Raw genomic sequence first — 23,658 nt, 5'->3', positions numbered from 1 at the left:
TAAACAAAATATGCATATAATATATAACTACTCAACTTAGAATATCAAATTTGATATACCATAAGAAATTGCAAGAGTCACCGTTTACTTCTCTCGACGCCCAGACGCCTATTTCTCATCTTTTAACCAAGTTGTCTAGATTCTTACTTTGTTAAATACTCACTTTTATCACTTGCTCTAAAGCAAAAGCCCTAGCAAAAAGGTTATCAGTACTTGATTTATTCCCTGGTCATGACATGGGTATATTTTAAATGTGCAGAGGTGAGCAGCTGATGGATTATGAGACTGTGTATATATATATATATATTTACATAGATTGAGTGTATTTATTTTGCGTGCTAATTTTCTTGTATAAACGACTTTGAAACTGTATCATGGTCTCCTACTTATCATCTCACCAATTACATGATCAACATTGTCTAGATGTGTCGGTAGGCAATGGTCGGAGTAGGGGTCGTTACCCGGCTTCATGAATTTGTATGTTGACACAGATTTATTCTCTACAAAAAGATAGAACATGCTTGTTTCTTCTTTGTATACTTAAATGCTTGTTGAGTGGAATATGCAGTCGCTTTGGTTTCTCCTAAGCTACAACACACGCATTTCGGGTTATAAGGAGATGCTCTATATGTGGCGTACATTTAATCAATATAGAGCACTGGAGAGTGGAGACACCATGTGAAACTCACCCCTATATTTATGTACTACTTTTCATCGAATTATGATGTAAATTTCAATAATGTAATAGTGGTTTTAAAAGATATCGAAATTAAAATCCAAACAATAATTTTATATAAAATAGTTACTCTAAAATCTTTGTACTTCTAAATTTGACATGTATAAATAAATTTATATGTTATATATGTATTGCTATCGCGGGCTTTATACAATCGATCGGATTAGATAGATATCCCTTCGGTCCATTTTCCTATCTCATATTTTCGATTACATTAATTTTCTCTTCGTCGATTTTCTCTTGGGCGATTTTCATTTGCTTGTAAATTTTTTAACTTTAATTTTTTATTTATTATCATGTATATAATTTTATTTCATAAATAATTATAAAAATAAATACTTTTTATTAAATTATCTAACTATTTTTTAAAATTTTTTTAATTAAATTATAAAACTATTTTTTTAAATTTTATTTCATAAATAATTAAAAAAATAAATATTTTTTATTAAATTATATAACTATTTTTTAATTATTTTTTATTAAATTATAAAACTATTTTTTTATTAAATATTAAAATTGTCGTTACGGTTAAATTTTGGCGACGGTTTTTAAAACTGTCGCTAATGTTTTGCGACGGTTAATTCCGTCGCTAAGTAGTAACGGATTTTGAGAAACCGTCTCAAGAAATTAGCGACGCTGCGTTTATCGACGGTATTGAGAACTGTCGCTAAAACCGTCGCTAATTCATTTAGCGACGGTTTTTCCCGTCGCTAAATGTAATTTATTTTTTGTAGTGTTGTATTTCTTTGCTTGCTTTAGCTGTTGCAAATATCCGTTTGGAATGTTTGTCTGTCTTTAAATGCACGTAATTATTTTGTTAAATGAAATTTCATGATTTCTATCATTAAAGAAAAATTAAATAACTTAATCAAATTTCATTATTTATCACCTGTGTGATGAAATCTTTAGTCGCTACTTCAATTGACAATGTAACAATATCTTTAAATAAAGTCAATCTTGCAAAACAATATAAATATATTGCAATTGTATTTCTTTAAGATAAAAAAAAATCAAATCTTTATTTCATTTGAAATTTTATTAGTTTTTAATATATATAGTATAAATTTGAATTAATAAGGATGTGTACATAATATTATTCTTTTATTTTTATTATTTTAATTTGATACTGATACATTAGTTATCTAACGTCTGTGATATTTATCTTAAATTATAATGGAATAATTGAGATTTATCTTTTTAAATGTTTATATGTGTTTTACCAATTGTTTAATGATTTGACTTGAATATTTGATTTACATGGCTATCCACATGTCGTTTGGTTTGGTTTTCAACTTATTGATGTTAATATTTCATGTCAAATTGAATTTTCAATTTGACTTATTAGTTCCCATTGTCTTTTAGTTATGTAACTCATGCTCAATTTTGTTGCAAGCATGTATAATATTAAAATATTTTTTCTTAAATTTTTTGGTATATACATTTATTTGAGTAGTATTCAATAATAACACCAATTAAAGTGTGCATCATTTTTTTTTAAATAAAAATTTCAACATGCTTTCATCTATGCTGTTTCATTACAATAAAGGTTGAATAGCATTTTCGTTGTTGCTTATGACTGTAGTTGGGTTACACTTAAAATACTTTACAACATTATAGTGCGTATACTTTTCGTAAATAAAAATTTTGTATAAATTTTATGGTAATGTGAGGTTCATTTACTCTAATGACAATTAATTATCAAACAATAATTATTTAATTTAAATATGCAGCGGAAAAAATGTTTAAAATATTAGGACCTAGAAAAATTTCGGCATGACTTCCCCATAAGTTGGACATCCTGAAAAACTCAAGCATAAAAAAATAGTAAAATGACTCGACTTACGCTGTGATAATCATAAACAATCACATGCAAGTGCAGACCAGGCACACGACATAAATAGCACATACATCAGTTCAAATAAGCAAGCAAGGCTCCCAAACAACATAAATCAAATCCAAATAACAATACAGATACACGGGGCATCTCCCCGGATAATAACACCTAACATATAAAGAACAAAAACTCCAAACAACCATAAATACTATCTGGGAAACTTCGCTAGACACAACCAAGCAATCTCACCTTAATCACGAGCTATGCTAGCGGAACCTCCACCTGGTGCTGCAAAACCCCTCGGGAGATCTATCATGGTGCCTAAAAGCAACCACAGTAGCCCCCAGTAAACAACTGAGGTTAGGATTCTGGAATGAAACAGTCCAACAACAACAACAATAACCATAAATCATATAACAAAATGTAATATGCAATGCATGAAAGGCTCAATGAATAATTGAGATAACAGGAGCCAATAAACTATACGATAATTGTTGGAACATTTCATGTTCGCAATCTTTGCATGATTTTGATGTTAACAAAAATTGTTATTTTGTTACTAATAATCTACCTTAGTGCGCAGATAGCTGAAACTGAAGTAATCAGTTTACGAAGCCACAACTAGGGATGTAATCGAGTCGAGCCGAGCCGAACTCTTGAATTTGAGCTTGGTTCGTTTATAATCGAGCCGATCTCGAGCTTTATTTAACGAATATATGCATGGCTCACGAGCTTATTCAAGCCTTTATCGAGCCTAAACAAGTTTAATAAATATGAATTATACATTTAAATTTTCATTAAATTAATTAAAAAGTAAATTATATATTTTAAAAAAATATATTATTCTCATTAAAATTTGTAAATTTATTATAATAAATAAATTTAATAAATTTTTCTATATATGCAAAATCAATAAATCAAATATCAAAAATATTATTTTTTCATCTAAAAGATTACTCATGAACTTACCAACGAACATGTTCACGAGTTAACGAGCCGAGTACTGTAAAGTTTGAGTTTGGTTTGTTTATCTTAACGAGTCTCATTAAACGAGCTCAAACGAGCTTTTATCGAATCGAGCTTCGAATAGCTCACAAACGGTTTGGTTCGTTTACATCCTAGCCACAACTGAAACTAGTGGAGATGTCGACTGATTGAACCAACTGATCGCTGAAACTGAATCAGTCAAACTGATTTGTCAACAAGCAGTTCAGCTGACTGTCCACCTAATAGGTAATTCAGCAGGAGGACCTCAGAAGCCTGACCAGTCGATGTTATGTCTAACTGACAAAGAGCCCAGCTAAACAGTTCAAACTGAAGTAGTGAAATCAGTTCAACTGACGAGTCAACTGATTTCACTAGCCCAACTGAAGATCAGTCCAGCTGACCAGTTAAAAACATCAATCAGAATCTTTCAGTTGCAGATCAAGACAAGCTTATTCAAAGTGGATTCCAGCTGTGCGTAAAGGTACAAAACATTTGTCCAGTCAAAGGACAATAATGGACGTTGCATCAGAACATTAAAGACAAGCGTTCCAGAAGGACAGTCGAAAAGTAGAGACACAAAGTCCAAGGAGCCAATTCAAAATGCAACAGATACATTAATGAGTCTCACTGTACGCACAAGCTTCCTGCATATAAATAAGTGGATCAGTGAAGACTCAAGCAGCAAGAGAGAAAACAAGAATCACTACAAGTGTGTGAAAAACAAAGGGCACGCATATTTGCTAATCAGCTTTCATAGAAGCACTCAGCCCAACCGAGGGAAACCTTCACAGATATCTGCTTAGTTTAGAAGCATATCTCCCTCAGTATGTGAGAACATTCTTTGTTCATTTCTCACACACAAGCACACACACCACCACCCAAAATACAGTCTTGCACAAAGACGTTAAACTTGTGTATGTAGTATTTGACACATAGACGTTAAATAAGTGTTGGCTGAAAGGTGCTGCCTTCAGTCGTAGCTAGGAGTTCAGTTTAGGCAGTAGCATAAGTCCTAGCTGGGTGGGTTTGTACAAAGAGTTGTATAAATCAAAGTCTTCTAATGGATCCTACCCGTGGAGGTAGAAGAGGTGAAGTAGGAACAATTGAAGTCTTCGAACATCCATAAACATATCTTGTGTATCTAACAGATTAACTGCTGTTTTTAAACTGTTTGGATTAGTAAGAGTATCAGTCAGTTCAGTTGTCACCATAACTGAACTGATGAATGCAAAAACTAATTTAGTCTTTTTCAGTTATTCAGTTTACATAAGTTAAAATGTTTTCAAATATAACAATCTTCTTCACGAATGATTACTTCGGGTAACTTCCGCTTGGTTTCTAGCCAAACCCGATTTAATTCATCGGTGTTAACATTCTTAGAACACGAGCTATTACACCTCATTGGAGAATATTGTGTTTGAAACATCTTTTAGATGCCCAGCACACGATCCTTCAATAACAACTAAAATAATGCTCGAGCAATAACTCAAGGGAGTTACATCTTCATACAGCTAAACCGACCTGCTAAGTATGCGAGGTATGCCAGGCTGTGCTTAATAACACCCCTGACTCGGCCTCTATACAGCTGATACGATACAACAGGATGACATAACAGAACACACTAGATGACACAATCACATCGCTCACCTCAAAAGGCTGCACTAACCACGGGATTGTTCAATCATATCTATGGTCTCATGTGTATCAATGTAAATAAGTATATCAGCCACACCATGATCTCAAGATAAACAACAGTGTCAGATAACAACGGATATCAACAACGAACTAACAAGAACGATAGGGCTCAACAAGAATGTCATAACAATATGCCTTATGCTAAATGTCAATAATATGTCACAATAATAAACATATACCACAACGAAAGCATTTAACAAATTACAAAAGTTAACAAACTCGGTTTAATTTTTTGGTGTTCAATATTTCAAAAACTAGCCTATTGTAACTCAATGCTTGTCCTTCAATCGATTCTATCAGTTTGCGTTGTAGGTTTTCTGCTTTTTCATCAATTTGCTTCATTCTCCCTTTATACTCTGTTTATTTATTATTATTATTATTATTATTTATAAAATTTTATGTTATGCTCAGCTCCCGAATCGCTTACTGTTTATGAATATGATTATAATAGTTAAACAATTCAAATTTATATATGGAAATATCACAGTGCAAAGAAACATAGATCAAGAAACAATTAAGAAAAGGTTCATGATCTATAATACGTTGGTAATTTCATGCAACCCATAACGGACCACATGCGGCACTGGTGCTTCTTCTCCGGTGGCTCGAGAGATATTCCTCTGATGGGTCCCTTTTGGATTCCTTCATTAAATGGGTAAAGAACCCAGAAATCTTGTCGCTCAGCTGTTTGCAAGGGATGAAATTGGCGACATCACCAAGAATTTATAGATCCCATTACATCGGCCATGTCGTTTGTATTTGATTGACTACCTCGTTTTATCTGCCACTCATTTCAACTCAAATATAAAAATTTAATGTATACATGTCGTTTGAGTTTCTCGATGTTTTTGAATTTTGATTGAGGAACCCTTAATATGCGCGCACCTCTCATTTCAATTTAATAAATATAATATAGCAATTAATGTATGCATACCTCCAATCCGATTACATATGACTTCGACACAACCAGAACCAGGGAACAACATATAATAAATGCCATAATAAACCACGTGAATACACATAAGAATTTTATAAATTCATTATTGATCTTGTATTAACATTCAGTAGAATTAATTTTATTAAAATTGATCAAGTTACTCAATGAAGTAACCGTACTCTCTCAAATAAATATTTTTAACTTTGATATAATTATTATTTAACCTTAATAATTAGTAAGCATGTAATTTGTATTTATTTATATAAAAAAAATATGTTTTCTCTATTGTTATTTATATGTATATTATTAGATACGCTAATGTTCACACATCATTTCACGTCCTAGAATTTATTCGAGTATAATGACCCTTTGACTCTCGTCCAATCATTTGATTTGCTAGTATTCCGTCATTTTATCATATGCACCAAAGAGAAAAGATACATGCTACACAATAAATACAAGATAACATTCAATTCAAATTAAATACAATATAATATTAAAGCCAAACAATAAACACTATGAAAAATGATGAACAAATCCTTAATTCTAGAATTAGATGAAATGGTTTGAAATTATCAGAACACCAAAAGGTGAAAAGACAGAAAACCAATCATCAACGGATAATGTCGAGAATTCAAAAAATGTAAAAAACACAAAAATAAAAACAGATAATGTCAAGAATTAAAAATGTAAAAAATGCAAAAATGAAAACACAAATGATATTTTTATTCATACTTTTATATAGAAATATTAGATTAGATGCCAACAGTTCGATGTTGTAGAACCGAATATTTATACTTTATGGATGGCAATTGGAAAGTAGTCGGGGACAAAAAAAAACACGAGTGCAAATCAGAGGAGAAACTAAAATCATTACATTTTCGAAGATACCACCAAGATGGAACGACAAAATTTTCTGTAATTATAATGGAAAGAATAAACAAATATGACCCATTAACATACCATACCCGGGAACAATTAAAAGGGAAACCGGAAAAGCGAGTAGGTATCTTAAAAAAACAGGGGGGGGGGGGGGGGTTGTAGTTAAAAGTACAAACTTACAGATGATTGAAGTTATTAACCAATGCAAGATGAACGTAAGTCCGTATCCGGTAAACTATGTGAACAACGTAACGACATCTCTACGGTATCCTCGAACCATCAAAAGACGAGGCACATTTTCGACCAAGAGGTCCATATACTCCATATAAAAATACGCGGGATGGTTCAGAGGAGGCGGCGGAAGACTTACCAGGACAACAGCAGCCATTCTAGAGTATCTAAGTATCGTCGAATTAAGCTTTAAAGTGGTGTATAGGAATTTTTCTACTTGCTGCTCATTAACAACAACTGGCTTTCCGTCAGCAATCAGAGGTCTCTCTTCTTTTCTTGCCTTTTCATTCATTTCACCAAGACAACTAGCAATTCTCTCTTGTGCACTGGCGAATGCCTCCACAGAATCATCCTGCTGCTCAGTTTGGGCATCCCACGACTTCATTGAGATTACGATTACCTCAGCTTGCATTCGAAGATCATAAAGAAACTTCTTTACATCCGCTTTGAGTTCCTCCGCATCAGAATCTTCTTCTGCGATACAAAATACCTGAATCTTGCAGCTCTCGAAGCTCTCTTTCGTCAGGAGGAGCTGGGAAAGAAGCAGCATAAGACCACCATCTCTCACAATCCAATACAAATCGATGGTACCATACTGTCTTTGATACTCGTTAGGCCACTCATCAAGACCCTTTACGATAACAACTGCCTTGTTTGCAACAATGCAATCATTTATTATACTGACAAATGTGGCTGGTATTTCAGTTAAATTTTCCCGGCGCCAGATTTCAGGGTATCGCATCACCACAATATTAGGCTTCAGATTCCCAAGGCCCATAGTCTGAACAATACCTCGGAAGCCATCGGACATTGAAGGAGCAACAACTATCTCAGCCACACCTTCACATTTTTTGTAGTCAATGTAAGTACTGAGAGCTCTGCATGCAGCCTTTGCATCTTCAGCACACTCATGATAGTCCCCATCTAAAATAGAGACAAATATTGACATTCCCCTGCCTTTTTTCTTCACACAATTGGCGAAGTCTGCAAGCTTAGGATGGCAAGGAACATTTTCAGGCAATTTGCCCCAAGGCCGGCAAAATATGAGAGGAATAGGATACCAGTTCTTTGGATGTACTTGGCTTGCTGAAAATATAATTGCACTGTGTAAATGGTGACATAAGTAGGGAAGTAATTAAACTGACATCAAAACCTTTAATTGGTCAACTAGATAAACATGCAAACCTCCTAAAGATCGCAGGCTTCTAAGAGCAAGTTGAAAGTATGCACTCTTGAAACCATCACCCCAGTCTCCTGCTTTGCCTTTGATGCTCACATAGTAATATATAAGAGTAGCCAAGGCCAGAGACACAACGGTGAAAGTCCAAGATATTAAAAACATAATCACTGTAGAATAAGAAAATATAGAGTAAAAATTGCAGATACGACAAAGAACAAGGACATTTCAGAGAATGAGAAAATCAATTATATTGTTAAGAACTTCACATGCCATGATGTCCACAGATCCTTCCTACATAGAATTTTGCTAATCAATCCATCCACGGGTCAATTATATAAACAAATATATGAAATATTAACCAAAAACCCAATAAACAGGATAAAAGACAACTCCAATATCAAATTTCCAAAGGAATATGAAGTAAACCACAATTCATTTCTTTTGTTTACCTTCACCCATATATCTAAAAAATTGATATCGCACTAATTTTATTTTAGATCTAATCAACAGACAAATAACCCATATTAGTCTCTCCAACAACCTAGATGGACCACTAGGCTCAGAGTTGTGACGGTACAGCAAAAGACAAAGTACAGAGAATATGGTGGTGCATGCAGCATGCCGCACTCATGCATCTGTCTGTAATTGTCATAGAGTATTTAGTTGGCCATTTAATCTCAACTTTCTAACTGAATATTCATCAGACCAACAGTTTCTGAATCCTCTTTGGCATCTATCTTGGGGCAACCAAGGAACTTCATTCGATAAAAACAAAAACTTAACGTCATCTCTTTTTCTCATCCCTCAATAGGGGAAGCAGGCTGAGGATAAATAGGAATGAGGAAATCTACAAATAAAATCACCTTCCTTGGCACTAATTGGCAGAACCAGTTGAAAGTATTGATGAAAAAGTGTAAACTCTACCATCTCCAGCACCATCAAAACTAAATTTCATCATGCATACCGAGAAATGTAAGCACAGAAACTTACTAACCTACACAGATTAATGCTCCAATAAGAGAGAGGCTCCAGTGATGAAATTTCCATCGAGGACGCCAGCTGGGAGCATCTAACAGATCTAAAAGAAAGCAGGACAAGTTGACACCCGCATAACACAAAAGGTAAAACATTGTTATAGTTGGCGTGATAAGATCCAGGTTGCCAATAACTACACATCCAATGCAGAGGAAGGCGGTGAATAAAGTAGCAATATGAGGCTCACTCCCATCTGCCACTTTAAAGTAGTTCAGAACAGGTAGGATATCATCATTGGCTATTGCTGCAAGAAGTCGGGGGGCACCAGTCAAACTCTGCAGAGCTGCACCTAAGGTTGAGAGTATAATACCGATATGAATTATGGAAGGGAAAGGCCAAGCAACAGTAGCTGTAAGTAGCCTGCACAGACAGCTCATCAGTCAAGCCCTTACACAGCACAACTTCAATGAATTTGAAATTCTGATTAAAAATATAATTTAAAAACAGCCAACTTATACACAAGGCTAGGAATAAGCATATGATAATCTGTCTGTTATCTAGAAGTGCAAAATGTGCAATTCCAATTATAACAAAGCACTGTCATTAATATACAATCATAAAAGTCCTAGAACCTCTAAGCCCCATAAAAGCACTGTTAGGGACATCGTTAAAGCTGCATTTTATTCACTCTAGGATAGATAAAGTCATAAAGCTAACAAGCATTCAATCCGGTTTTTCTGAAAGTAGGCCCACTTTCTTAAATTTTCCCTTCACAACAGTCAGAAGGATCGCTACTAGGTAAAACACTAGCAACTCCTTCGAGAACAGAAGTTGGTGAATCGTAGTACCGCGTAAATAGCACTCAAAACCCTGCAACTGTATCCACCACGTTTTCAACATTCATTCAAATCCATAATTTAAAAATTCAAAGCACTTGTGATGAATCATATTGCACTACTAAAGACTTCAAAGATGTTATCGCTCAGATATAACCAATTCTTTGCTCATGAATTTGATATCCACGTCATTCAAATCCGAAACATCAAGTCCTCTAAAATCCATTCCAATTATTTAAACACAAATTCTAATCTTCTACATTTGCATAGGAGACCCTATATCTCGTGTCAGATGGCAAGCTCCTGCACATTACCAAAAACTCCTTTCCAGTAGTACACATATCTCCTCTAAAGCAACAGAACTTCAGGATCATAACTATTAACACAAACGAGAATAATATTAGTAAGATCATCCAGACTAGTTCTTGATCAAATCATAGCCAGTAACAGGTGCAGCATACAATTGCAGCATCAGCACAATACATGAGAAGAAAGGAGAAAACATTAACAGCTAAAGTTGCAACAAATGCAGCACGAACTGAGAATTTGCAGACACACCTGTCAGTCAAAAGTTTTTCCCTGGTTGCAAGAGCACCAAAAAAAACAACAGAAATAAGATATAGACCAGAAGTTGTCAAAGTTGCAGCTAAGGTCCCAACAGGAATGGATCGCTGAGTATCCTTCAGCGAGGCAGAACGATTTGAACCAGCCATAATCCCTGTGACCGCTGGGAAAAAAAGTCCTACTAGTGCACTGAAAGTAAAGTCAGTTAGAACACATACATCAAACATTCTATGTTTCATTCAAGTCAAATTATGTTGATATCTATGTATAATCACAGTTGAGACCATGCTAGCATGCAGGAAACACATGCTTCTTGTATTTGTAAACACCTTTTCACTTCTTTGAACATGGTCAAGACCAGGTTTTCTCGTAGGTCTTATCAAAATTTATTCAACAACGGCAAGCTTCTCGACAATGTGTTACAATAAAAAATCAAGTTTTTAGAAACACGATTTAATAGAAATATTATGGACCACTATATAAAGATTGTAGATAGAAAAAAATATTCAACAGCATCTACTCATAATAACTGAAGAACAGACTTCCTGTCAGCAAAACAAGCGACCATTGGCTTGACATATTCACAATACAATTGTAAATTAACAAACAAATAATCACGATGAATAAATGATTGAAGCCAACTTAGCCATGGAAACATGTTGCAACAAAATATATCAAGAGAATCCAAAACATCCTCAGGAAAGGTAACATGTATGAAGTATGTCGACACAACAAAAGAAACTATTACCAAACACAGCATAATGAATTTGATGAGAACTGGCACTCAAATCTAGGGTCAGTAAAAAGAGAAAAATAACTGAGAGGTCCTAGGTGTCTCACTTGAAGTTCCAGTATATTTTCCCACTGGGATCAGGGATTCCAGCATTGTTTGTTGTTTGATAGTCTGAACTCCAATTATCTTTGAAAGAATCCAAACTCAAGCCCGTAATTCCAACTGTACAATTGTAGGAACACAATGAGTCCAATGATACCCAATAGAACCTTTATAGTCATCCCAAGACAGAAACAAAAGCAAAAAATCAACCTGAAAAGATTAATGTGTATATACTACAACATTCCTAACTCTCTGAAATCCAATAAACTATAAATAAAATGATCATTTCCAATTCTATGGTATAGATATCAGTCAATTTCTGTTTACAAATATTAATTTGACTACAGTTATCATGGGTATCTTGGTTTTGGTTCTCGAAATAAACAAGGTTTGATGCTCATTTTCCTTTTTTATATCTCAAACAACGATCTTCCCCCAAAATTTATTTGCGTTGAGCTACACGGGAGAACTTCTGACACATTTATAAAATTATAAATTAATACAAAAATGAGTGAAGCAACGCACCTACTGGATTATCCTTCCTTGCCAGAAATATCCCAAGAAATATGCTGAACAATGAGAACATAACAGGTATAAGAAAGGCTGGTGCAACTCGATTGATCATTTTCACACCACCAAAGACTATGAAACAGAGGATGATGGTCACAATAATCCCATATATTTGCAAGTCATGCAAACTTGGGCTGGGAATAGGCTGTGCGATGCCTGTTTCGTTTACCTTGGTAAAAGTTTCTGCATAAAAGGGAACAAGATACAAATGGATGAATCTTCATAATGTGTTTACAAACAACAAAAAGCAGAAAGATATTCAGTTGAGACAAAAATTTAAAGAGTCATAAAGCTTTGGGCTTACCTTCAAGATTATTATAGTGGTGTAGATGTAATGTTTCTACTGGTGTAGCCTTACCGTTACAAATTCACCAATCCTAGTCTACAGAAATTCTATCGTCAGATATAATTAATAGTTATGAGGTTGTCGGTTGATTCTTTTCATGACTTCGATTTTACGGATTTTTTTCACATTAAGTAAAGTAATAAGAACTTATAACAAATAAAATCAGGTGACCATGCAAAAGCTTTAGCAGTGTTGTATTCCCAGGGGAGGTACCACAAAAAGCCAGGAAATTCATATTACTAAAGAACATATTACATCCCAATCTCAAAAGGTTTACCCTGTTTCTGTACCTCTTCTTTCATGTAATTACAGCACATAGTGGTGGTGATTTATAAGATCAAGCGAAGTGAAGAAGGTTCGCACAGAAGCAAAAATGCCCTCATCTCCATCGCCCGTCTCAGCCCCTACTAGCTCGCCGACCAACGTCTTCCTTCCCAGTCATCGTCCAGGGACGACGTCTAGTCATCTCCCTTCCTCACCTTTATTTTCTCCCTTTTCCCCTGCCTCCTCCACCTGAACGACTTTGCCGATCGACCTTTCCCTTCTTTGCCGTCATTTCTGGACAGTTTTGTATTCCCAACCTCCCTTCTTTTACAAGCCGCGTTTTAACTCAGCCAAAACCTAACCCTAGTTGGAACCTGTAATTAGCCACATAATACCGATTTTCATATACCTGGACTGCTGAACCACATATAAAAGGAGTCAGAACTGAGATGACTGTTTCGAGTAGGGTGTTTTACCAGCAGCGGAGATTGCATTGTGAATTAGCCACATAATACCGATTTTCTTATACCTTGACTGCTGAACCACATATAACAGGAGCCGGAACTGAGATGACTGTTCCGAGTAGGGCAATTACCAGCAGTGGAGATTGCATCGTGAATCCGCTCATGCATGATGGGAGGAAGAGGTTAAAATTGAACAAAAATTGTTCATGATAAGATTGGGTCTTGGGGGGAAATCAATTTGCTTGACAGAGAGAACCAGAAACGCGAGTTATGTGCTTGAAGCAGATTTTGGTAGTGCACAATGGATCTGTTCGAAGCTACGGGACTATATCAACAACACAACTTCGTGCTCGGCTTTTAATCGCTTCAGGGGTAATAATGTGGTGTTTTCCATTCAAAGTTTTACCAACAAGCGAGGTAGTTTTCTGGAGGTGGCTAAACTCATTCAGCAAGGCAGTAAACATCACATCATTTTGCCAAGTGGTCACAACCTCTGGTGATGGAAAAGGTTAGCGAACCACATGTCTAACTTCTTGAGAGGAAAGAAGCAGATGGCGACTCAGCATGGTATAGATCGACGGATAGCAAATCATGCATGACAGAAACAAGCACAGATGATGCATTTGCTAGGGAAGGAGGAAGCTAAGGACTGCAGCAGTCATTGTAAGGAGAAGAATTAGAATGAAGCACTTATTATTACCAAGGGGCAGGTTAACATTCCATGGGAGCTGGTTCGGGTTGTTCTTTGTAAATCTTCAAGGAAGGATTGAAATCTTTCCGTTCCAAGCTAACAAGGCAGTGTGGTGGCCGACCAATCATGAAGAGTCTACATACTACTTAAATTTGAGGAGATGTTTTCTTGAAAGAAGGGTTACTTTGTCTTTTGAGAAATGGAGTCCAGAAATTAATAGGGAGGAGATGGTGTATGAATACGGTAATAGTTGGGTTAGGATTTTTGAACTACCTTGGAACTTATGGCCGACAGATACTTTCAAAACTATCGGGGACCAATGCGGTGGTTTGATGGAAATAAGTAATGACAATGCATGGCTTAAGGATTTCTTGTCAGCTAAGATTAAAGTGAGAGGAATTGAAGGTGGATTAATTAACAGTGTGATGCAAATTCCGTCGCAAGTTGGCATACTAGAGATCATATTAGCGGTTGATTCTGTTGACATTGCAGCTTATGAGAATCATGAACGTCAATCTTATGCCCAGGTCATGGTCAATGGGACGAGGATGATGGCGGGGTGGGGGAACTCAAATATTCGTAGAAAAGAAAAGGTGGAGGCAATTGTACAAATAAAGCAGAAATGAACTTTTGCGAAGATCAAGAGCAGAGAACAGATAAAGAAGACAGTGAGAAAGTAAATGGGTATGAAATCTGCGCGGAGTAGGCGAAGGATAAACAACAGTGTGAAAGGTTTAAAGAGGTAGAGCATCGTTCAGCAAGTAATTTCTTTATGTCGGCACCATTATTACAGGGAAAAGAGATAAAGATTTTAAAAAGGATAATTCCAAAAAGGTCAGCGAATTCAGAAGATTATCTATTCAAAATATGAATAAGCAAGATAATGAGGGGGTAGACGGATTCAGAATAAAGAAGATCCAAGGATATTAGCGCACACTTTCGAGAATACATATTGTAGAAGGAAATAACTTTAAAAAATTGATAAGGTCGGGTCCTTGGATGATTTTTTAGCAAAGGAAAGCCACATGAATCAGGAGGAACAAATGATGGGGGTGATGGTTTGGGTGAATTGGAAGACAAAATTTTAAATGATATAGAAGATGAATGCTTTGAGGAAGGGCATGAGTCATATGTATGAGATAGTCCTACATCATTTCAATCAGTCACTCCAGCACATATTTAATAGGTCGTGGAGGATATAAAGGGGCTGTTTGGATCATCCCCGGTTATTTTGTAAGGAAGCAGGCCGCGTTAACTTTGAATATACGATACCTTTAGTGGAAGAGGTACTTTCTTGCTTCCAATCCCCAATTCTAAAACATTTCTTCAATCTTAATTCTATCTTTCCAGCGTATTTCTCTGTTCTGGGGCTGAGGCATCAGGATGAGGTACAGGAATCGGGAATGCAATCGGTAAAAGTGGGTGTGGAAGGGGAGAGTTGGTCAAGAGCTAAGAAATACATAAAATTTAAAAATTTGAAGTGTGGGATAAATTATAAAAAAGAACCTTCACATAAGGGCTCTGTAGTGATTTTATGGCAGCCAGACGAAGGGGGTTAACTTGTACAGTGTTGCGTAAGGAAAGACCGGACATAGTGCTATATTTAGAAGTCAAAAGAGAGTCGGTGAATAGTAGATTTGTTGCAAGTTTGAGGAAAACAAGGTTTATTGAATGAGTTTTTTTTACCGTCTATAAGAAGATTAGGAGGAATTTTGGTGATGTGGGATCCCAGAGTGGTCTCAGTCAAGGAAAATTTGATTGGGGAGTTTTCGGTTTCGATCGAAGTTGAAATGACTGGAGATATCATATGGTGGTTTTCAGCAATTTATGGACCATGTAAGCCAAGAGAAAGAGAATTATTTTGAGATGAATTGGCAGGACAGAAAAATACGTGGTGACATGTGGTGTTTGGGAGGGGATTTCAATGTCGTAAGAACATTGAGTGAAAAAATGAAAAGCTCATCCATAATAGCATGTCGTGTTTTGATAAATTGATTAAGGAACTGGAGCTGCTATGATCCACCTTTATTGAATGATACCAAACACTTGGTATAATTTCAATGATACTCATATTTGTTGTAGGTTAGATAGATATTTGTCTTAGGGGGTTAGATGGATATTTTCCCTCAGACAAGCAGTCCTACCCAGAATTACTTCAAATCAATTTCCATTTGTGTTGGATACATCAAATGTAAAATGGGGACAGTCACCTTTCAGATTTTAGAATGCATGGCAAAATCACAAAAAACTTCAAATCTTCTTAGCATCTTGGTGGAGCAATACAGATGACCAGGGTGGGATGGGTGCAAATTCATGAAGAAACTCAAAAGAATAAAAAATTATGTAAATAAATGGAATAAAGAGGTTTTTGGTGATGTGGATGTGAGATATGTGGAGTTAAAAAAAATCAAAAAATTGGACGAGCGAGAGATGGGGGGAAATTGGAAAGTTGAATTGACAAAAGAAAGAAGGGAAGCAAGGTGTGAATTAGAAAAGTTGTTTAGAAGAAATCAGATTGATAGTCAAAAAGCAAAAGTAAAGTGCCCGAGGGACGTGGACCAAAATTCAAATTTTTTTCATTCTTTATTGAATCAGCGGAGGAGTAGGTCGTTAATAAAGAAGTTGGAATTGGAGGATGGGTCGGTGGTTTCAGATCAGAGCCAGTTCGAAGATTCAAATAAGATTTTTCAGTAATCTATACAGATACGGTAAGGGATAAAACATTGAAGGAGTGGATTGGAGTCCTATTGATGGTGAGGCTTGAGAGGATTTGGAGAGACCGCTTTCAAATGAGGAGATAAAAAAACCAGTGTTTGAGAGTGAAGGGTCGCACGCTCCAGGTCCAGATGGTTTTAAAATGGCTTTTTATCAAGAATGTGATACGGTCAAAGGAAATTTATGAAGGTGTTCAACGAATTTTTTGAGGGAGGGTGTCACGCCCCGAGACCGGGGTTAGTCGACATCGGCGTTGTTCAACGATCACATAATCGCCAAACAACAAGCCTTGTAGCAAATAGCCATAAACCAGTCTTTTTTCATAAGAGATATTGTCTTTACAATGACAACAGAATGAACATTACATCAGTAGAGTTGCGGAAGCAAAATACGAAATATACCAAATCTTGATCCTGGATCTCTTGATGCAATCACCAGCCCCAGAATGTTTCATGTTCTTCATCATTCACTTGTTCCTCAGTCTTACCTGGGGAGAGATGTAAGGGGTGAGTGCTTTGGGAAACACTCAGCAAGTGGAGGCCGATCGATTACCACAAATACATATAAAGGTAATTTAAAAACATCTTTTAACAGACTTTCAAAACTTATCATATCATACATTAACCGAATCAGACTCAAGAGGTGAAACAAAACTTATCAGAACAATTCAGAACAGAACAGATCGGAACAAATGGAACACTGTTATTCATCTTGTCCTCCATGGTCAAATTGTCCCCCCATATGTTAGTCCTCTAAGGGGTGAGGCCAAAATTCAGTTTTATACCCATTGATGGGGGCCATAACAGAATTTACAATCGTCGTTCCATATCCAACTCGAATCATAACAGTGTATTACAAAATCAGATTCATCAAACAGTACTTATCAGAATTATGAGAGGACTCAGCAAATTCAAAGAACGTTGAGACCAGAAGAACATATCGTACATCGATCGAGATTTTTATAATACATAATATAGCATTTTTTGAAAATGATTTGACACACATACAAGCATGTCATACTTATACAAATTTTAAGTTACAAACAAATACATAGCAAAAACCCACTTACCGAATTCGAACGTGTAGTTTTCGAAATTGCCAAGTCCTGAAGTACAACTCCCGTTGAATTTCGGTCAGAAGGTGACCGAAGCCTTGCAGTATTTTGCCTAGATTTATGAAGCAAATCCAGCAGCACTTCGACATATCTTTTGATCACTCGGACTGCACGAAGCCTTCCCCCTTTTTCTTCTTGCCTTAGACGTCGAAATGGAGAGCAGAGGAGAGGAAAGGGATGAATTTTTGTGATGATTTTGGGTGTGGTCTCTTCAACATACAATGGTGTATTTATAGATGAGATTTTGCCCTTTGAACTTCCTCATGGCGTGCACACCAAGAGTCACTTTGGTATATCAAGGGACATTTCATGCATAATGAATTTGTCCAATCCATTTGATTGTATTCGATGAATTTGTCTAATCCCTTTGATTGTATTCGAAAATTTCGGGTTCTCACAGAGGGGTTGTGAATGGTATCACCAATGAGACGTGCACATGTATAATCTCGAAAAAACAAGTACTAACGTCTTATCGAATATATTGAAGGAAGTGTTGGATTCAACCATAGCAGAGAATCAATGTGTCTTCATTATGGGAGACAAATTCTTGATTGTTGTCTTATAGTAAATGAAGTGGTGGAGGAGACGAGATACAAAAAGAAGAAATAGTAGGTGTTTAAGGTAAATTTGGAGAAGGCCTATGATAAAGTGGACTATATATTTTTGGATTTTGTTTTACTACAGAAAGAATTTGGATAGAGATGAAGAAAGTGGATTAGGAGATGCATATCGATTGTTTCTTTTCCGGTCCTTATAAATGGTAGGCCGAGGGGCAAATTCCAAGGGGAAAGAGGTCTGAGACAAAAAGGCCCACTTTCTCCCTTCCTGTTTAATCTCGTAATAGATGTGCTGGGTAGATTGGTGGATAAGGCTAAGGCTAAGGCAACAAACGAAGTCTGTGAAATGGAAGTTGGTAGAGAAAATAGAGGTATCACATATTCAATTTGCGGATAATACTTGGTTTTTTTGTTAAGTCTGAGAGTCATTTGCGTATTTTATTGGAGATATTGACCTCATTATGTCAAATGTTGGGATTAAAGATCAATTTGGAAAAGAGTACATTGTTGGGAATTAATTGTACAGAAGTCGAATCAGAAGGGTTGGCTACAGAGATTGGGTGTACGAGGAAGGATTGGCCATTAAATATATAGGGGTTCCATTAAGGAGAAATTATAGGGAAACTAAATTTTGGGAATATGTCGTGTCTAAGATGTCAAAGAAGTTATCAAGCTCAAAGAAAGCATTTTTCCCAAGGGGCAGCCAATTAGTTTTGATTTCGGCAGTGTTGAGTGTTTTTCAAATGTACTTCATGCCTCTTTTTAAAGTACCATAAGGATCAATTCTCGTGGACTGTATCTCTGGGCAAATTGCCGACTTGTCATAAGTTGCAAAAAAAAAAAAAAAAGACTATTTGTGCACTCTGCCTGAATTTTTTTTTTATAGGAAACGATATTTATTAATAATAAATTTAAGAGGAGTACATTAGTGGACTAGAAGTCCACTGTCATAATGTAGCACACAGTAGTAGAACTAACTTAGTGATACACATAATCCCAATTTCTCATTAAATCTAAAATAGAGACATTCTTGAAATCTTTATGATTGCCAATCCACATAGCAATGTTAATTTTGATTTTTCCCAGCACATTTCTGTATTTGCCTCAATCTCTTCGAAAATTCTTCGGTTTCTCTCCAACCAAACCGTCCAACAAATGCAATGAACCACGACATGCCAAAAAATTCTTCCTCTGTTACCGGTCTGCTGTCTGAATTGGTGTGTCCTTTGCCGGGCGAAGAAGAGACTCAAGATCATATGTTTCTGCACTGTTCATTCACGGTTTGTATCTGATCCAAAACTCTGAATGAATTGGGTTTCGTGTGGGTTACTCCGAGATCAACACGTGATATGTTTGTTTTAGATACCGGTTGTGATCTTAGCAAGAGAGGTAGTATTTTTTGAAATGTGACAGTCCATTTTATTTTTTGATCAATCTACTTGGAGCAAAACGGAAGAATATTCGACAATATAGCAGAGTCGGCTGACAAGTGTTGGGAAAAGATCAGATTTAGAGGGTTGCAGTTTGGACAAAGAAACATTCAGATTTTAAGCATCTCTCGATTTAAAATTTAGTTATGAATTGGAGCTTTATTTGCTGATGATGTGATCAGAGCTTCATTTATCTTTTACGTACTTGCGGATATTTGTCCGCCATTTTGTAAACTTTTACTTAATCTACCCTAATAAAATATCGTTTCTTAAAAAAAGGTAAAAATTTATAAAAAAAAAGAGGCCCAGTCACAAAAGTCAATACAAAATTACCTCTGAAAAGCCCTGCTTCTGGAACAGCTTTTAGGAAGGTCTCCACAGCCCCCAAGACATAACTGTGTTAAATTAAACCGTGAGAATTAAACATCAACTAGTAATTTCCTGGATCAAACTAACAAACAGATTGCAAAATACGACATCCATTATCATCCATTAAAAAATGGGTACTCACAGAGATCCTGCAACTGCATTACCAAGGAAAAAGCATAGTCCAATACTTACTCCGACCTCAGGACCCAAGGCTCGACCAATGAGATAATAAGGCCCCCCACCCTGGAAACAGAAGTAGATGATGAATTTCATGTAAATCAACTTTTTCCATAGTTGAACTTACAAATCAAATGTGTATTGGAAAATCGACGATAAAACGCAACTCATCAGTTGAAGAAGCAAGCATTACAATTTACAGCTAAAGTACTCTATCACAACGTACCTTCATTGCACCATTAGTAGCAATTGCACTCAATGATATAGTTGTAAGGAAAGTACATGAACCACAGAAGGCGACAAGTAATAAAGATTCACCAATCCCAGCCATCCCTACAATCCTACAGTAATAGGCCAAATCACAACATAAATTCCAAAAATTTGAGTATCAAGGAAATATTTAATGAAAACTTGGCTAAATTTTTTAAAAAAAACAAAGACAAGAGAGAGAGATAAGCAAAGAGAACATTTATCCAATCTAGCTTCAACTCTATAGAGTCAGTAACAATCCATTTCAAAGTGATTGCATTTCCTCTCGTAATTTCAACTCACTTTTCCAAACAAGCCGCATGAATATTCACATAAATATTTACAGACAAATTGAACACTATGAATCCTCTAGAAAATGCAAAGGATCAATCACTGGGTAAAACAAACAATTTAAACATATATCTAGAAGTCAAAAATAAATAAATTATTGAAGACATTTCTAACGTCGAGAGATTTAGTAGTTCACTCCGGGACATAATTTGCCTTTTTGGAGTAGGAGAGAGGCATAATCAATATAAACAAACACAATCAAGCATTCTTAAGCCAGCGACCTTGGCTGGGTAGAGATAATTCAAAAGCAAAGTCTAGTTCAAGACAATGCAATCAGGATAGAGTTGTAACTAAGCCTGCTTGAGTCAAAAAATACATATACTTTTTCACAACTTCTATACATTGTAAGGAACCTATAAACCAAAAATCCTAAGTTGGAAAATCGAGATACAAATGATTAGTTGCAATCCAGAAAAAAGAAAAAAAAAGGAAAGAAAAAACATGGTGACTCCTAAAGCTAGGATGTTCTATCCTGGATTCCTGTGAGTACACAACTTTGTTATTGTGCACATTAAAATCGATGAAGATTACCAAGAAAATCTGATGTAGTAAATAATCCCCAAAATATTTTGCAAGCAAGGAACAAACACGCCCATCATGGTCCCCAATTTGACACCAGAGATCTGCATGATAGGTAATTTGGTTTAGACAGCATTGATAAAAGAATCAAGGTATTAACTTTCCAAAAATGGCATAAAAGACACGAAAAGGTGGAATCAGTAATTCAATCTAAAAGGAAGAAAAGCTGGAATCAGTATTTCAAATCTAAAAGGAACAGAACATATTGATGTAAGAATCGTGGATGGTGAATTAAATTTAGTTCAACGAATATAAAATTCTGTAAAGGACAGAAGGAAATTTATTCAGCAAGTAGCAAGATGTGAAACCCAGATGTTATCAAGTTTTCACAGCACCAAAATCAACAAATCCATACAAACAAAAAACCATGGAAGACAAAAGAGGGGATCGGTTCTTCCTACGCTAAAGGTGTGCCATTCTTGCCCCCATCATCGTAGTCCAATCACATACTTTTCCACCGAATAGTCAAGCATGAGGACATCGAATTTGAAGTTCCACTACTTCTCAAAAAAATTAACAACAAAGACAGCAACTACTAATCAAATCACAAGTAGCAGACCAAAACCAGAATACAACCATGGTCATTTGCTAAACAGTAGCACAGAACCAAAGAGCAAAAATAAGATGGAATACATTCATTGTTACCTTTGGACGATCAAGATTAATAGTCACGTCATCTCCATCTCTAGGACTAGAAGGTGCAGGAATCTGATCACTGGCCATACTGAATACCAAAAATCATCAAGAAAAATAATAAATTTTAATTTATCAAAAAAAAATTATTTGCCTCTATCACCAATGGAAATACCATTCACATCTCAAGCCCAGGTGATATTGAAGTATAGTGGAAACTCAATAATTTAGTAAAACCAGATCATACGAGATGCTTCATAATATTCTGCCAGGAAAATATGGAAGAAGATAATTATTCATCATTACCTTCTAAGCCCCAAAATATTGACTAGTGAGTCAAAACCAAATAATTCCAGTTTGGATTCCGTCCGAGACCCATTGACACCTTCATGGTTAGGAACTGACCCATCTCGACCTTCAGATAACATATTTGTCTGCACACCTGCCTTAAGTTTTCTGAAACACGAAGAGTAAGATTTATGCCTAAATCACAAACTCAAAATTTCAATCAGACCCATCATATTGTTGAAAGTATGCCTAACAATGTCCTTATGCCTCAAGAGGTCATATAAGCGACAAAAGTACACACGAAAGCCATATTCCACCAACATAATTGCTAAAACAAGACAAGAACCAAAAAAAGTCATCAAACTAAGTATTATAACGAAGACCAAACAATGATAGTGCGTTAACTTATGTTCTACTTCAATACGTGATGTCACACACAATTAAAGATCGGTTATAATTTCCACGTAAATCATTTCACCTTGCCCCTCTAGCTCTCACAGGCAACAAACTTACGCTTGAATAAACCAATCAATCGCCAAGAAAACAAACATAGAGCAAACATCATCCCAACCAAAAAATGAGCGAACCAAAGAAAGTATAATCGAAGTTACTTGAGATCGTTCGGATTAGAAAATGAATCCGAAGAAGAAGCAACGCTGCTAGGATCTATTGACGACATCTCAAGAACGGCTCGATCTTGGTCGTGGGCAAATACTGGCCTGTACTTTCGGCCATCCTCGCCTCCCCTCCCTGATGAAAACTCATTGTCGTCTGAAGTTTCAATATCCGCACCACCATTATCAGTAGCCATTGCGTTCGAATCAAAAATTTAAACTTGATCTGTCCTTTTTCCGTATAAACATAGATTAAGAAGAAAGAATAATGAAGAAGATACAGATCCGACAATATGAACAAAAAGAAGAAGGAAGGTTCTCTGACCAGTAAAACACGGGAATTGACCGAAATCCGAAATCTGAATTTGGTTTGATATAAGTTTGAACGGCGAATATGATAGATTAATGTGGAAATTTATCCCATGCGTGCGAATTACATGCTTGATTCAGCGCGTCGGGCATTGAAGAATGTAACGGACCATTCACCCGCTCCCTTCTTCTATGTTGTTGTTGGGCTCACAAATACTTTGAAACGATTAATAATAATAATAATTA

At 36.0% G+C, this 23,658-nt stretch overlaps 1 protein-coding gene across 1 annotated transcript; it reads right to left on the bottom strand.

Annotated features, from left to right (window-relative positions):
* Positions 1 to 7,049: 7,049 nt before the first annotated feature.
* Positions 7,050 to 23,545, bottom strand: LOC140988197 (cation-chloride cotransporter 1-like). The gene is made up of 13 exons (XM_073457177.1): positions 23,101 to 23,545; positions 22,508 to 22,657; positions 22,214 to 22,292; positions 21,521 to 21,612; positions 20,616 to 20,730; positions 20,355 to 20,455; positions 20,177 to 20,238; positions 12,218 to 12,445; positions 11,698 to 11,812; positions 10,852 to 11,046; positions 9,477 to 9,877; positions 8,488 to 8,649; positions 7,050 to 8,388 (listed from the first exon to the last, which is right to left on the bottom strand). The coding sequence occupies exons 1-13, from the start codon at positions 23,298 to 23,300 to the stop codon at positions 7,307 to 7,309; spliced, it is 2,982 nt and encodes a 993-aa protein (XP_073313278.1). The 5' UTR covers positions 23,301 to 23,545; the 3' UTR covers positions 7,050 to 7,306.
* Between the last annotated feature and the right edge of the window lie 113 nt (positions 23,546 to 23,658).

Source organism: Primulina huaijiensis, chromosome 11, assembly GCF_012295235.1.
Source record: "Primulina huaijiensis isolate GDHJ02 chromosome 11, ASM1229523v2, whole genome shotgun sequence".
NCBI lineage: Eukaryota > Viridiplantae > Streptophyta > Magnoliopsida > Lamiales > Gesneriaceae > Primulina > Primulina huaijiensis.
This window is presented reverse-complemented; position numbering and strand designations above follow the sequence as displayed.